Source organism: Paralichthys olivaceus, chromosome 4, assembly GCF_024713975.1.
Source record: "Paralichthys olivaceus isolate ysfri-2021 chromosome 4, ASM2471397v2, whole genome shotgun sequence".
NCBI lineage: Eukaryota > Metazoa > Chordata > Actinopteri > Pleuronectiformes > Paralichthyidae > Paralichthys > Paralichthys olivaceus.
This window is the reverse complement of record NC_091096.1, coordinates 12,064,107-12,078,697: the sequence shown is the minus strand read 5'-3', so window position 1 is coordinate 12,078,697 and position 14,591 is coordinate 12,064,107. Positions and strand designations below refer to the sequence as shown.

The 14,591-nt window shown below is 39.1% G+C and overlaps 3 protein-coding genes across 11 annotated transcripts in view; 1 reads left to right on the top strand and 2 right to left on the bottom strand.

Annotated features, from left to right (window-relative positions):
• Window positions 1-239: 239 nt before the first annotated feature.
• Window positions 240-5,493, bottom strand: rfk (riboflavin kinase). Its single transcript, XM_020101112.2, has 4 exons — window positions 4,294-5,493; window positions 2,824-2,975; window positions 1,736-1,838; window positions 240-1,566 (listed from the first exon to the last, which is right to left on the bottom strand). Exons 1-4 carry the CDS (start codon window positions 4,373-4,375, stop codon window positions 1,394-1,396), a joined length of 510 nt encoding a protein of 169 aa, XP_019956671.1. The 5' UTR covers window positions 4,376-5,493; the 3' UTR covers window positions 240-1,393.
• On the top strand, window positions 5,493-13,487 carry LOC109638064 (glucosaminyl (N-acetyl) transferase 1). Its single transcript, XM_020100844.2, has 4 exons — window positions 5,493-8,847; window positions 8,942-9,035; window positions 9,208-9,612; window positions 9,705-13,487. Exons 1-4 carry the CDS (start codon window positions 8,555-8,557, stop codon window positions 10,188-10,190), a joined length of 1,278 nt encoding a protein of 425 aa, XP_019956403.1. The 5' UTR covers window positions 5,493-8,554; the 3' UTR covers window positions 10,191-13,487.
• Window positions 11,116-14,591, bottom strand: part of LOC109638033 (uro-adherence factor A-like) — a 38,989-nt gene continuing 35,513 nt past the window's right edge. For 7 of the 9 annotated variants that reach the window (XM_020100797.2, XM_020100802.2, XM_020100796.2 and 4 more), the window contains one exon: window positions 11,179-14,460. In XM_020100797.2, coding sequence (XP_019956356.2) covers window positions 14,430-14,460 — 31 coding nt within the window. In that variant the 3' untranslated portion in view covers window positions 11,179-14,429. Of the gene's footprint in view, window positions 14,461-14,591 lie in introns of all 9 variants that reach the window. The other 2 variants (XM_020100800.2, XM_020100799.2) reach the window with 2 other exon arrangements.

Here is a 14,591-nt window from a genome sequence, read left to right as displayed (position 1 = left end):
AATAGAAAGGTTCTGGCAAAGGATCACAGCTACTGTTGCATGATAAATGTCATCCGCCATAAAATGCACTCAGACTTTTTACTCCCTAAATAACACTTTAATAAACTAAAATACAATGCAGACTTAAAAACCAAAAGCACATAGCTAGACTCACACGTCATTCATTAAAAATATTATTCACCAAATTTCAAATCACTGTCTCTGTAATAGTTTAAAAAGAGCAGGCAAACACACAGATCTAAGAAGAGCTTGTTTATTGGACAAAAGTTTTATTGAAATTCTGGAAGAGCCCATGAAATCGATCAATTAAACTGTGATGTGTCCATATATTTTAAGAATTGAATTTTGTTTTTTTAGGTTCAGACTTTACATGTGGGTGGTGTAAATGAATGTTCAACAATTCAAAGACTTTTGCCCCCAACAAAGCAAAGAGGACGTGGGAACATTATTCTTCATCTTATCTCACCTATCAATGTTTTACTATTTGTAACAAACCCACAGAGACTAGTAGACTGTAGGTCTGAGCCTCAGGCAGTCTGCAGTGAAACTAAACAAAATCCTTCAGACATGCATTAGAATGATGAAATTGCTAAAATTGTTTTTGTGTACATTTCCTTAAATAAATAAAAATGCTTGTTATTTAATAATTCCAGTTCACACACATGCATATTGCATCTGCTTATTTAATTTCTGGGGCAGTGAACAGTAGAAAGTTTGTGTCACACTTGAGAGGAAAGAATTTCAGAATGAAATAGGAAGGAAAAAAAGTCTTGTATTGAGTTACGTTGTTGCATAAAGTCACCGAACTGCGTCACCTGTGTTTTTGTTACAGTTAATAATGCCCAGATCTTCTTTCTAACCATCTGGCTCAGAATAATAAATCTCAACAGAAAAGGACTCAATAAGTAATGTTTTTATAACCTTGGCTAGATAGTGTTCACATAGTAGAATTGATGGTCATCGTAATTGTATAATTATTTATAGACAGATTTTAAATATTATGCTTGTATTTTCTGTTTACTGCCATTCCAAGAACTGTATTATAGTTTTATATAAAAAGGTGCCTTCTCACATAAAAGATTTCAAATATACATCAGAAGCAGTGATACAGCTGCATACAGCAATTCTGGGGTGAGTATATACAGATGAACATCATCTATTATATCAACAACAAACCAATAGAGGAAGAAAAACAACTATTAAAAAACAGAAGCACTGACAAAGGAAAAGATAAGTACAACTTAAAAGGATTGTTTGTGATTACGTCTACGTGCAGAAATGGCGAAGAAGGCTTAGAATGTGTTCTGTGCATTTCATTGAATAGAAATGCACAAACCTGTGTGTACACAGAAATGTGTGTGTGTGCCTGTGGACAAGCAGTCACAGCCAGCTGTCAGTGACCATTCATTATAGTCTGTGACGTAGACGCTGTGGTGCTGGGCAGGGCTGGAGATGAGGTGCAGGCGCTGGTGAAGAAGTTGTCGTCTCTCAGTTTGAGATGCTCTGGGAGCTCCAGGTTGACTCTGGCCTCCTCAATGTCGTTGTTGATGGCTGCAATGAGGGCTTCTGTTCGTAAAGAGATGAAGACATGCAGAAAAGAAGTGAGCGAAGTCAGAGAGTGGGCCTTAGTGTGTGTGTGTGTGTGTGTGTGTGTGTGTGTGTGTGTGTGTGTGTGTGTGTGTGCGTGTGTGTGTGTGTGCGCGTTCGAGTGTGCGATAGAGTAAAGTTTTCCTACCAAGAGAGTCGTAGCTTCTCTCTGGACGGATGTAGCCCACCATGACCACACTGAGAATCTCCCCATAAAAGTCCTCTTTGAACGTGTGAATCACATGAGTCTCCTAGAACCAGAAAAACATTCACATAAATTCTCACAAGACACAAACAAATATTAATATTTAGTGCTTTGTTCCAAGTGTTTTCAAACCAGACTGAAGACGAGAGGCTTGCCCTGTGTGTGCATGTGAAATTTGTTTTTGCCAAATAAATGCGCATGTATGGTGTAAGTGTAGCCTACGATAAAATTACAGTAATCAAATAAGGCAACCATTTTGAAAACAGCCTTTCCACCAAACATTTTATTTAGCACAACTCTACTTTCAACACAATGGGTATTCATTTCATACTTTTCAGTTTTGCACTTGTGCAATCAAACTCTAACTTTAGAATGTCACTGCTGACAAAATGCTGCAAATTTTTACATCATGAAAAAGAAAAGTTACCATGTTTAGGGATGTAAATTGTTCAGAACTAAAAAATCCTACAATTTTCACCCAACACAAAATTGCTATTCTCATTATTTTGTGGACTTTTGAGGCAGCAGTCTTTATGGTCATGCTTAAATGCTGTTCAGCAACACAAGAGTCATAGCAAATTAAACTAATAGGAAGCATATTAAACCTGTTATGAAAGTGAGAGAAACTATATTTAAGTGAAAAAATTTTTTTCCCCCGTTTCAATATAGTATGAAATAAAACAAACCATGAAACTGATAACAATCAATCCTTTTAACATTCTGCCACCAGCATTCACGTGTGGTCATATCGGAAACCACGTGGATAATTTTTCTTTAGTGAGTGCCCACATTCATCCTGTAGCTCCGTCTAATCTGACCTCAAAAGTTCCATTTGAGTTACTAATTTTTCATCAGTTCTCATGTTTTGTCCCACTGTCTTTACTTGCCCCCAAAGCTGAGGGTGAAGAAGTGGGCTTGTGACCAGACCATTGCTGCCTTTAAACCACGGGTGGTCAAAGACTGTGACATCTTATCGATTTCCAATGTGAATACCCTCTTTCAGACTAAAACAGTGCTCATCTTGTGCTTACCATGGACTTTTTGGTGTTTTTGTAGTATGGATTCCAGCCAATGCTCATCACCATTTTGTGGCGATCCCCATTACCCACGCAGGCCCAGCCGTAGTAGATTCCTGTGCTGATATCTGCTGGAAGATTGTCCACCACCGAGTCTGGGAAGTTGGCTGGAGATGAGAAGGAAAGACAAAATGCTCAGTATGTAAGCTCTGCCTGAGAAGTAACATTAAGTTGGTTTCTTGCTCAATGGCAGAGAAGATAGAGACTTGTTTTAAGAAGGGGAGAACACAACCTATTTTGACAAACCTTGATCTAGCTGTGAAGGGCTTGGAATTCATGTCTGAATATATTTTTAGATATTTTGTTATTTTTACTCAGTAGATGTCATTCTTATCTTTATAGTAATAAATCAAGTAACTTGTCTCTAACTTAAAAGGATCTTCATGAGTTGTGTAAAAATTCTGTTTGCATTCTATATATTGTTAATGTGTACTGATGAATCATCTTGCTCTTATCTGCCAAGAAGGTTATGTTTTCACACCTGTTAGTTTGTTTGTGAGCAAAAGTACACAAAACTACTTGATGGATTACTATGAAAGCTGGAGGTAGGATGTGGTGTGGGTCAGGGAAGAACCCATCTCAGTTATGGGGCTGATCTGGATCTAGATCTTTTAGAGTTTTCCCAGGGAATGGGAGAAAAACTTGGATCTTGATGAACAAAAATCTGGCACATTTGGGGAACGGATTTCTACGAGTGTGTTAAATTTAGTTTAGCTTGACTGACTGTAAGGAGGCTGCTGGGCCTTGGTTGAGGAGTGCGCTCCACTGAGCTCCATTCCAGTTACAAACAGCATTTACAAAGAATGATTTGGACTATTTACTTTGAATCATTATGGATTTTGGATCTTGTGTGTTTGTTAGCATAAAGAGTGAGTCTCACTATCACATGACAAGGCCTAAAATAATCACAAGCCCAATCTGAATGGGTAAAGAACCACTAATTACACTAAGTCACTAGTGTCCGGCTTCCACCTTCACAATGCCATTGACTACTGCATGTCCGGGTAGTAGAGAGATTAAAAACAATAAATCCTGTCTCATCATGATGATCTCTAGCTACAGATACGATTCGTTTTCCGGTAGACTGGATGGTGACAGCTTCAGATCATTCATTTGTTCGCATCTTTTAACCTGTAAGATATTCTGGAGCAGCCTTCGGTACAATATGACCTTTCTTAAATAACAGCGCTTTCACCATCTTACGAGTTCCACTGCTCAGTTCACGCAAACAAACGTGTCGTCATCAATACGTCGCCAATACCTCACAGTAACTACCTGCGGACCAGCTGTCAGTGCTGCTGTTCTCTGGCTCCACGCTACTAAGACGGATTCACAGTGACCGTACGTTACCTGCGTCCGCCAGGATCCAGGTTAAAGGCTGACACTGACCGATGATCCACTCACACTGACCGATGATCCACTCACCTGTGGGAATCCCCAGTTCTTTGCTTCCTCTCCCGAAGCCTCTGATGACCTCTCCCCGGCAGAAGTACGGGAGACTCTTCATGGCTGTTGTCCCGGTGATAGTCGGCGGTCTGACGGGTGAGCGCTGCAGAATGACCTCGAACGACACAAGGAAGTCGGAGCGGCAGATCAGCCCGCACTTAGCTGTGGGCTAACTCGGTTAGCAAGACTGAGTCCGTGCGGATGTCAAAGTCCGCCCTTGAGCCTTCAGCCTCCGGGGAGTTAGCTCGAGGTTGATAAAGTTAAAACCTGGGAGGCTGTAACACTCCAGCAGCTACACCAGCTAAGCTAACCTCTGTTAGCCTCATCAGCCGGGTCTCGTTCACGGGTGCTGGCTGTGCGGTGGTTGAGGATGACGGTCCCGGTGTGTCTCGGCTGCTCCGGCGGTGTGACGGTGGGAGTTAAACCCGGGGATCGAGGAGAACCACCGGTGTTACGTATCTTACACATCTGCGTCCGCTTCTGCTGACGTCATCGACCGCGTGATCACAGCGGGCCAGGAGACGAATGCTGCCTTCACGTGTTGTAGGAAGATTTCCTGCTGGACGGGTTTTTGGGGTTATGGCAAATGAAATGTGGAAATCCATCAGCAAGTTCTAGGGAACCCATGTGGCAAACGTTAACTCGCTGCTACACCCTGTTCTCAGGTTCTGGCTTGTTTTGTCGGGACAACATTCATCATCCTGGTTCTCAGAGTTTCAAGTTGAGGAAAGATAAAGATGGACTTCAAAATGAAATGTGACAGGTTAATCATGCCCAGTTCTATTTTTAGTGATATAAGTATATTTATCATCCATTCGCCCTGTGTGTGTGTTTCAATTGAATTGTATTAGTATTGCCCCTAATCATTACTTTGTCTCATTATCTCAAGGTGCTTTCCCTTGCAACATCCACCATCAGGTTTCTCAAAGATCTGGAGATCCTGGACAAGCCCTGTGCCAGACATGCACCCGGGTCTGATCAACATCTTGTCCGATGTTCTAAAATGCATTGTCAAGTCAAGACCTCCCAAAATGATAGAGAAACCTAATGGTACCACAGCAAGTACTTGGGCTGCTATGGAGAGAAACGTGGGGAAGAGAAGAGAGGAGAGCTGGGTGGAAAAGAGGGGATAGAAGAGAGAGAGAGAGAGACCGGGAACAGTTTTGTAACCATTCAAGCCACAAATTATAATTAAAGGTTCAGTGTGTAAAATTTTGGTGAAAGGGATCTATCGGCAGAAGTTAAATACAAAATAATCCTAGTGATGTTTTCACCAGTTTGTTTCATCTAAATTGTTGTTTTATTTACTCTAGAAGGTGCCCTTTATATTTAAATACTTTATATTTACATCTGGAGTGGGTCCTCTCTATGGAGGACGCCATGGTTTTTACAGTAGTCCAGACTGGAATAACTAAACTTTTGAGTTTTTCTGACTCCAAGAAGGCTTCCACAGGTTCTCTGCCATCTTTGGAAGAGGAGGGTGAGGTGAGGGGTATTCAGCTGCAACATGCACCCTCACCACCAGATGTCACTAAATTCTACACACTTAAACTTTATTATTGATTTGAGTGCAGATATCATCTCAAATAATTCTTTGTAGTCGAAATAATTACTCAGTAGGGCTCATTCCACGAATTAGTCTATTACTGAGGTGAATGACATTATAATTGTGACTATAACTATGTGACATTCAGTTAAATACTTTTGCTTAGTGGTAATTTTAGATCACATTTCAAGTGTGTTTACTAAGCTTAGTTAACCTGCAGACTCTGCCTCAGCACTTAAATCCTATTATAATGAAGCTCCTTTCCAACATTGCAGTATTTTATTCTCGAAAATGCATTTTACCTCAGGTTGATCTGAGGTCTGTTGATGTTGTTGCTTCTTTTGGTGTCTGATCTCAACCACTAGAGGGTGTCATTCCTAAGTATTCAACTCAACTCAACGGCCCAGATCAGCAGTCTTTCTTTCAACTTTTTCCCTTTTTATGATGAACCTTATTTGGTTAAAATGGTTGTCAGCTACATGACATTACACTGAAATTATTTCAGCCTGTAAAAATATATTTTAATCTTAGGAACATACAAGAATGAAATATTCATCAGCAGAGGCAGCTGCTTTAAAAACTTTGCAAACCTGATGTTTATTCAAATATGTTCTCACTGTCAGACATTTCTTGAAGTCTTCTTTCATCATTTTTTAACTGTTTTTAGCTGTTCAATGAACTTCATCAATCTTTGATCTACAGCCAGGCTCATCATTTTTTGGGTTCCCTGACCCAGGAAACATTTTGCAGCGCATTTCCATATATGCATGTGTTTTGCACTTTTTGCAGCACATGTGATATCAAATTGAAGTTGTTTTCTTACTTTGCATGTGTTTTTTCTATTCACATGTGTTTTCTTAATTTGCAGTGTGTTGAGCTCTCCTGGCCACCGTACATATTGGATATTGTGGCTTCATGAACTCCATGCAGCCCTTTGTAGGAAGCGGGATACATTAATCTGCAGATCCCATCGGCGAAGCTTCTTTACAACTTTGTTTTCTAGAGGAGTATTTAATTATTATATAGAATACTTATATGAGGTCCTCTGTTGTGAGTGGGTCAGAGGTGTCGCCCAATCAGCAGCAACATGCATACAAACCCTATTGTATTAAAAATGCAGTGCACTCAATGCCTTTGCAATGCAATGTTTCTTAAAGGTACAGTGTGTAGAATTTTGTCATATCTAGTGTTGAAGTTGCATGTTGCAGCTAAACACCCCTCACCTCACCCTCTCCTTCCAAACATGAAAAAGAACCTGTGGTAGCTTCAGTTGTCATAAAAACTCAAAAGGTGTTTAGTTTGTCCAGTCTGGACTAATGTAAAAAACATGGCGGCCTCTGTACAGAGGACCCCCTTGATGTAAATATAAAGTATAAATATAAAGGGTCTTTTCTGGGGTAAAGAAAACTACAATTCATACAATTAACATGAAACAAATTAGTAAAAACATCATGAGGATTATTCTACATTAAATTTCTGCCAATAGTTCCCTTTCACCTAAATCTTACACACTGGACCATTAAGTTCTGTATAACTGCAACAGCAGCTACTTGGTGTTTGCAACATTTGAAAATGTTAGAAGCAGCTATTCCAGACTGCAAAAGCAGAGACTGTGACATTGGTTATTTTTTGGACTATTAAATGTGTATCCATGTCATCTACTGTAGATGATCAGAGATTTCCTCAACAAGAATGGTGTTTTTGCTGAACAAGATGGCGTTTTTGTTGAATGGCATTCCTGTTTAACGCCAAGTGGTGAAATGAGATCATTTCATTGTATTCACTAATGTTTCTTTTGTAGAAGCTAAAGTTAATGTGCCAATCAACATTTTCAAACATGTAGTTTCTGACTGTCCTGCCCACCAGTGACTGTACTGAAGCAGAATGTGAGAAAAGACAGTTCTGCCTTAATAAAGTTAATTTCACTAATCTCTGTGCTTTGACTTCACAGTTCTGTTTTGAATCATTAACATTTTGTTTGCTTTAGACTTATGCTTATTAGAGTTTTAGACACAACTTTATTTATTATAATTTTTAACTTTTTTTTTCAACAAGAATGCCATTCTTATTGAATAAGAAGACACAAACAAACTAATAAATGAGGAAATAAATGAATAGTAATGTCAGATAGGAAAATGATTGACAGCTTTGTTGTCCAAAAAAGTTCATTGCCTTCACCATTTTACCTTCGAAGTACCTTGGAAATATTAAGTTAATGCTATTGTTGACAAAACGGTAGGATTCACTTGTGTTAGTTTGGATTTTGTTTACCTGCAGATCCTTATCTTTAGCCCTTTTATTCATTTGTGCTTGTGATTCTTGCAATTCTAGTCTGTGGATGAATGTCTGGCTAGTTAAAATTGATTCTATCCACAGGGAAATGTGAACTTTGTTTTATAGTCATCTTACACAGTCTGTCAACCTTTGGTTGACATGAGCCAGTTTGTAAAACATGATATGACAATTGTAAAATAGTCAATAAAAATGACAGTTAAAGGATGGAGAGGGAAGTAAAAAAGAAGCTGAAAGGTCTGGCCTTTTGTTTGGCCCCACACTTCCTTATTTCTGCATAGCAATATGACGACCATGTAAATCAGTGACACAGTGACATGAATAAAAAGGGGAAGGGCAGGTTGAACATACATCCAGAGCTCACACTGCAAAAAGACACCTAACAGTTCCCCCTCTCCCACAATGAGGCTGTTGCAACGAGGCAGGTTTCTCCTGTTCCTGAAGCTCACCTTGGTACTGGGATCACTATGGATGCTCTCCCTACTCACTCGCAGTAGATCAGGCTGGAATCCCAGCTACAGCTGGTTGGAGTATACAGATGATGACAGCCCCGAGAAAATGTGCGACTGCTCAGCTATCCTGCAGGGAGAGAGGGAGGCACTGGAGCAGGCCAAATTACTGACCATCACCAAAGACTTCAAGAAGAGTGTTCACATCCCTGATGAATATTACATGAATGCTTCCCAAGACTGCAGGTGTGTTGCTTTAAACTACATTTTTTAGAACTTTGTACTTTGCCAATATTTGATTTCATTTCGGTGTTCTTTGTTTGATATTGTTTATATACAGTGCTTTCAAGCTAAGAAGGAAATATTTAACATTTCCGTTGAGCCAGGAAGAGGAGGAGTTCCCTCTGGCCTACTCTATGGTTGTGCATCATAAGGTACGCAGAGTCTAAAGCCTGAATTTTTTATTCAAATAAACTTTAAAAGTGGAGTAAACAAATAACTTCAAAGTCATTAACTAAAGGAGCTCTTCACCACTACTTGTGAACTTCTGTTTAGTTCATCTACACAAAAAGGATACATTCTAAAAATGTTTTCATATTCTCATAGGTGCAGAGCTTTGAGCGACTTCTGCGAGCCATCTATGCACCTCAAAATGTATATTGTGTACATGTGGACAAAAAAGCAAAGTCCTCAGTCTTAGCTGCCATCAGGGCCATTACTGCCTGCTTCCCGAACATCTTCATGGTCAGCCAGCCTGTAGACGTGGTCTATTCTGCCTGGCCACGTGTCCAGGCAGACCTTAACTGTATGGCTGATCTCTATAATGCCAGCACAAAATGGAAATACCTCCTCAACCTATGTGGACAAGATTTCCCACTGAAAACCAACTTGGAGATTGTAAGGGCGCTGCGTTCACTGAGGGGCGGGAACAGCTTAGAGTCAGAAAAAATGCCTGCAGAAAAGATGTGGAGAGTGAGAAATGCTCACCAAATAATAGATGGAACAATCCAGGTACTTATATCACATTACATATATTTGCAACGTTAACATTTGAATTTACTGATCATCACTTTAAAATTAATTCCCTATTTCAACTCCGTCAGGGGACAGGAAAGGCAAAGGAGCCACCTCCCTTCAACTTGACCATAATGTCTGGGAATGCCTATTTTGTGGTTAGCCGGGGCTACATCAGCAGTGTGTTGGAGGACAAACGAGTGCTGGCACTGATTGAATGGGCGAAAGACACCTACAGTCCTGATGAATTTCTCTGGGCAACCATTCAGCGAATGCCCGGAATTCCTGGCTCAAAACGGCCGCATATCAAATATGACATGTCAGACCTCAATGCTATCACTCGCCTGGTGAAGTGGCAGTTTCACGAGGGGTCGCAGGATTCACTGAACGCAGTGTACCCAGAGTGTCAAGGCAACCACGTCAGGTCAATATGTATATATGGTGTTGGGGACCTACAGTGGATGCTCGAGCACCATCATCTCTTTGCCAACAAGTTTGACATAGACACAGACGCCATCGCTGTTCACTGTTTGGAGAAATATCTGAGAAAAAGGGCACTGTCTAAGTTACAATAGATTTTTCAAGAATGGCATGAAATTCAAACCTTCATTACAGTTTTTCTGAATTGCTAAAACACTAATTCCTGTTGTGTGAATCAATTGCTCAGTTCTCTAAACTCACTCACTGATTTGAGCATCATTTTGACAAAACCATAAACTATCTTCACCTAGTAAAACACTATTTGCAGATCTCAGTCTTTCCTTTAGAAAAACTCTAAACACATTCTCATGCAATAAAACACAGTTGTCACTGTGATGCACTTGTGATGCATAATGGTAAAAACCAGTGGCAAAATATGAACACAAATGAAACACACGTGTCATCCATTGAACACAACGATTCAAAATTGATCACACTTGTTTCTCTTCATGTCATGCCAACATGACAACCAATATAAGTTCAGAGTGCATCAGGTTGGTCCTGACAACAATGGATCTGTAAGAGGAGGTAGAGGTGGAGGACAAGAAGGAGGCAGAGGAAGAGGAGGGAGAGGAAGACGAAGAGAGGCAATTTCTGACGGTGGTACAGTAATTTAACACTGTGTGCTGTTATAAGCAACCGGGGTGTTCTTCACCATCGTGCCACTCTGGGGCCATATACTGTAACACCCAGCACCTTCTCACCTTTCTTGGTGCTCTATAGATGTGTTGTCTGCAATGAACAGCAGGAACATGAGATGATTGAGCGGCCTATTTACAGTTTTTTACAACCGCTATGACCCGTTGTTCAATACTTTTAACGCTTTTTCAAAACTCTTCACACAGTTACCACAACATCAGCCTGTGTGGGCTATACAATTAACACAATTCTTCTTCTTTTGACACAAAATACACACATTTTACACGTTTAGAATGAGTTTTAACTCCTTTTACACACAAGCTCAAACAAGACCAAAACAGTAGATGTTAACTGGTGAATTTTCAATTGCTTTCACACGGTTTGTCAAAACACAAAACTAATGGATTGAAGACTACACTGATCACAGCTGATTCCCGTCTCACCCAGCTCAAGTGCTGGGCTTTTTTCAATCACATCACCTATATGTATAGGCGTATCTTGATTAGCTTATTAGATTAGCTTTTTTATCTTCCTATTTTACAGTGATTTCTTCTGCTCCTTTTTCTTTTTGTGTATTTGACAATACAGTAATGAATGACAGCTAAATTTTTTGTAGATTTTTTTTCCTCTTTACTGTAAGTCATTTTCATTTGCAATACAGTAAAGTGTTTACTGCAAATCCTGTCATTTACTGTCTTCTTCTTTCATAAACATTCTGCAAAGCTGCTCTGACATGGGTCGTTCACTTTTTGTACTGAGTGTTGTACAAAAAAAAGGAACAAAATTCATGCCCAACAAATGAAAAATGAAGAACATCATCACAAACATTAATTTACATGTATGATCAATACAATAATCTGTTGATTGCAAAAGAAAAAGGAAAAAAGTAGATTTGACACATGCAAAGTGATTCAGTTTGTGTTATTCCATCAGTTGTCAGTGTTTTTAATGTGACTGACTAAATGTTTCTGTTGGAAGACAACGTGTGTCAGTGCTTTGGTAGATTTGGTGAATTGTGTTAGTGTATTATTGTATTTTGGAAGTGTGTGTCTGTGTTTAATTACACTGCGTGATTTTGAGCATGAAATTAACTGTTTGGGGAATTGTGTGTTTCAGGTGTGATGTGCGTTAACAGTTTTGAAAAAGTGTTTAAGGTTCTGACAAACGGGTCATAGCGGTTGTAAAAAACTGTATGTTATAATTTGGGACAATGTTAGTTTTCACCGCGCTGTCTAAGTCAGAGAATATGAATCAGAATATCATTACAGTAACCTATACTTGCCACCGTACTCTCCCTTCCTCAATGCAATAGAGGAGTTTTTGTCCACTTGGAGATGGAAGGTGTACGAGTGGCAGCCCTACTCCAGGCTTACAGTAATCTTCTTGAGTCCATGGAACTAGCCTGTGATGACATCAGTGAGGAGATGTGTCAGGGCTGGGTACGGCACACTAGGGTTTTTTCCCCCTTTGCCTGGCAAGGGCAAATATAACGTGTGATGTGGATGAAGTGCTGTGGCCTGACCCAGCCCAAAGACAGGATGACGCTCAATGAAGCTCAATGATCAACTGTGTAAAGTACTTTATTGTGACCAATAAACATTTCTCCATGAGCAACAGGCCTTGTCCACTGTGTTTTCAATTTTTTTGGTGTAGTGTTTACTGACAGCTCAGCAGTTTTTCTATTTTGACCGACTCCTGCAAGATCTGACAACATTGTTCCGTTTTGAGCACATGTGAAACAATTTTGAAGCGATGGTGTGGTTTTGCAAAAGGAATCAGAGGTTTTGTGAATGTAGTTTACAGAAAAGAGTTTTGTGTTTAGAATTCTGGGAAAGGCCATGGGAAAGGCCATGTAGCTGCACATGATTAGATTTCAAGATGTATTTTGAATTAATTATATTTATAGTGTGATGAACACAAATACAAATGTTTCATTAGTGGCAGTGTACTGTATTAGTCAGTCATTATCTAAACCTTTTCACTTACTTACATTCTATCTTATGTCAAAGCTAGAACGTGTGTGAGAATTTTTGATATTTTTTATATGCATGATGATTGAAAATGAAGCTAGTCATTTAAACATTTAAAGTTTCAGTGTGTAAGATTTAGGTGAAATGGATCCATTGGCACACATTGAACAATAATCCTGGGGATGTTTTCACTAGTGTGTGATCATCTAAATTGTATGAATTGTAGTTTTCTTTACTCTAGAATGGGCCCTTTATATTTAAATACTTTATATTTTGTATATTCTATATATTTATATGATATCTCACTCTCCTTTTAAAAGTCTTGTTTCGTGTGTCTAGCGTTGTACATTTGTGTGTCCTATGATTGCTGTATTCCTACTGAATTTTTGATAGCATACGTTGAAAACTCAAATAGATTACTTACTGGTCATTTGGCGAACATTCCTCCTCGAAGAATATAGTGACCACATTTACAACTAGTTTGGTACCTATTCCAACAAATAGGTTAAACCTACAGAAACAAAGTCTGGTGCTTTACATAATAAGGGTGGTGTGGGATGGGGTCAAATTCGCAGCTTGAATTATTCTCCCAGTCTGCTGGTGCTTGTGAAACCATGTGAAAACTTTTTTTTTAAAGACTGATGAGGAGGAACACACTTTTAATGAAACAAATCATTGTTGTACAACAGATCAACACCTTGCAAGAGACACATATATATATATAAAAAAAAAGAATATATGTATATATATATATATATATTTATATATATATATATATATATATATATATATAACAAAAATAAAATAAAACTAACCATCAGTGAAAATAGTATTCCCTCATCACTCCCCAAATAGTTTTTTAGATACACACACACATACAAGTACATAACCTGGACAAATATGATTCAAATAACATAAGTACACAGTTCTACATCTGGGTGAGTAATCAGCGTAATCTGAAAGGGCGCACCTGAAGGCATGCAACACATTACTGCAGCTTTGGTAACTGCCTTTTTGTTACCTGTATGACATCCCCAGAATGTTCACAGTGATATACAACACTAACAGAATAGCCAATTGTAGCCTTTATAAGACATGTTTGGGATGTGGTACCTATAAAATAAACTACTCAAAAAGCAGCTTTCACTGTCTGTTTCATATCATTACAAACTGCAGGCTTGAATTGAAACTTTTAATGTGTGGGTTATACATTTGTAAACCTTGCGTATCTGAAATTAGAGTCTACAGAGTATCCTGTAACATTACAGTCTATTGACCAAGCTACAGTTCAGTAACATCCTGTTCTGGAAACACCAATCTGTATTTATGAGCAGATGGGCTGGATCACAACTGCTGTTATGGCGTATAACTGTGTTTATTACCAAGCCTGTTAGTAATTCCTCCAGTGAATTAAAGAAAAATAAAACTATTTAATCAAAGATGAAGAAAAAACCCCAGAAACTAAAAATGGGGAACAGAATCAAGTGCTGTGTAACATAAAGTAGTACAGAACAGTGACAGTCTCAGTCACTGTACATACGGAATTATGTTTAGCACCCAGTGAGAGGCGTTAATAACTCCCTCACTGAACAAGCAGTTGCCCGATGTTCTGTACCACAGCATCTTTTTTTCCAGCCTGTTGCTAGTGCCACACACATCATGCTGCAGGGTTGCTCATATTCAGTCATGCTGAAGGAAATGGGCAGAAGTCAGATGCTGTGTCTGTCAAACGGCTGAGTTGCCCTTCTTGTCGGCTCTGGGTGAGAGAAAATGAAAGAAAGAATTGTAGTACATCTTTAGAATTAGAATTAAATGATTTGTAAGAACTTAAAACAGTGGTCAGATCATACTGAAAGGCTGTTAAAAAGCATACATCTGCATTGAACA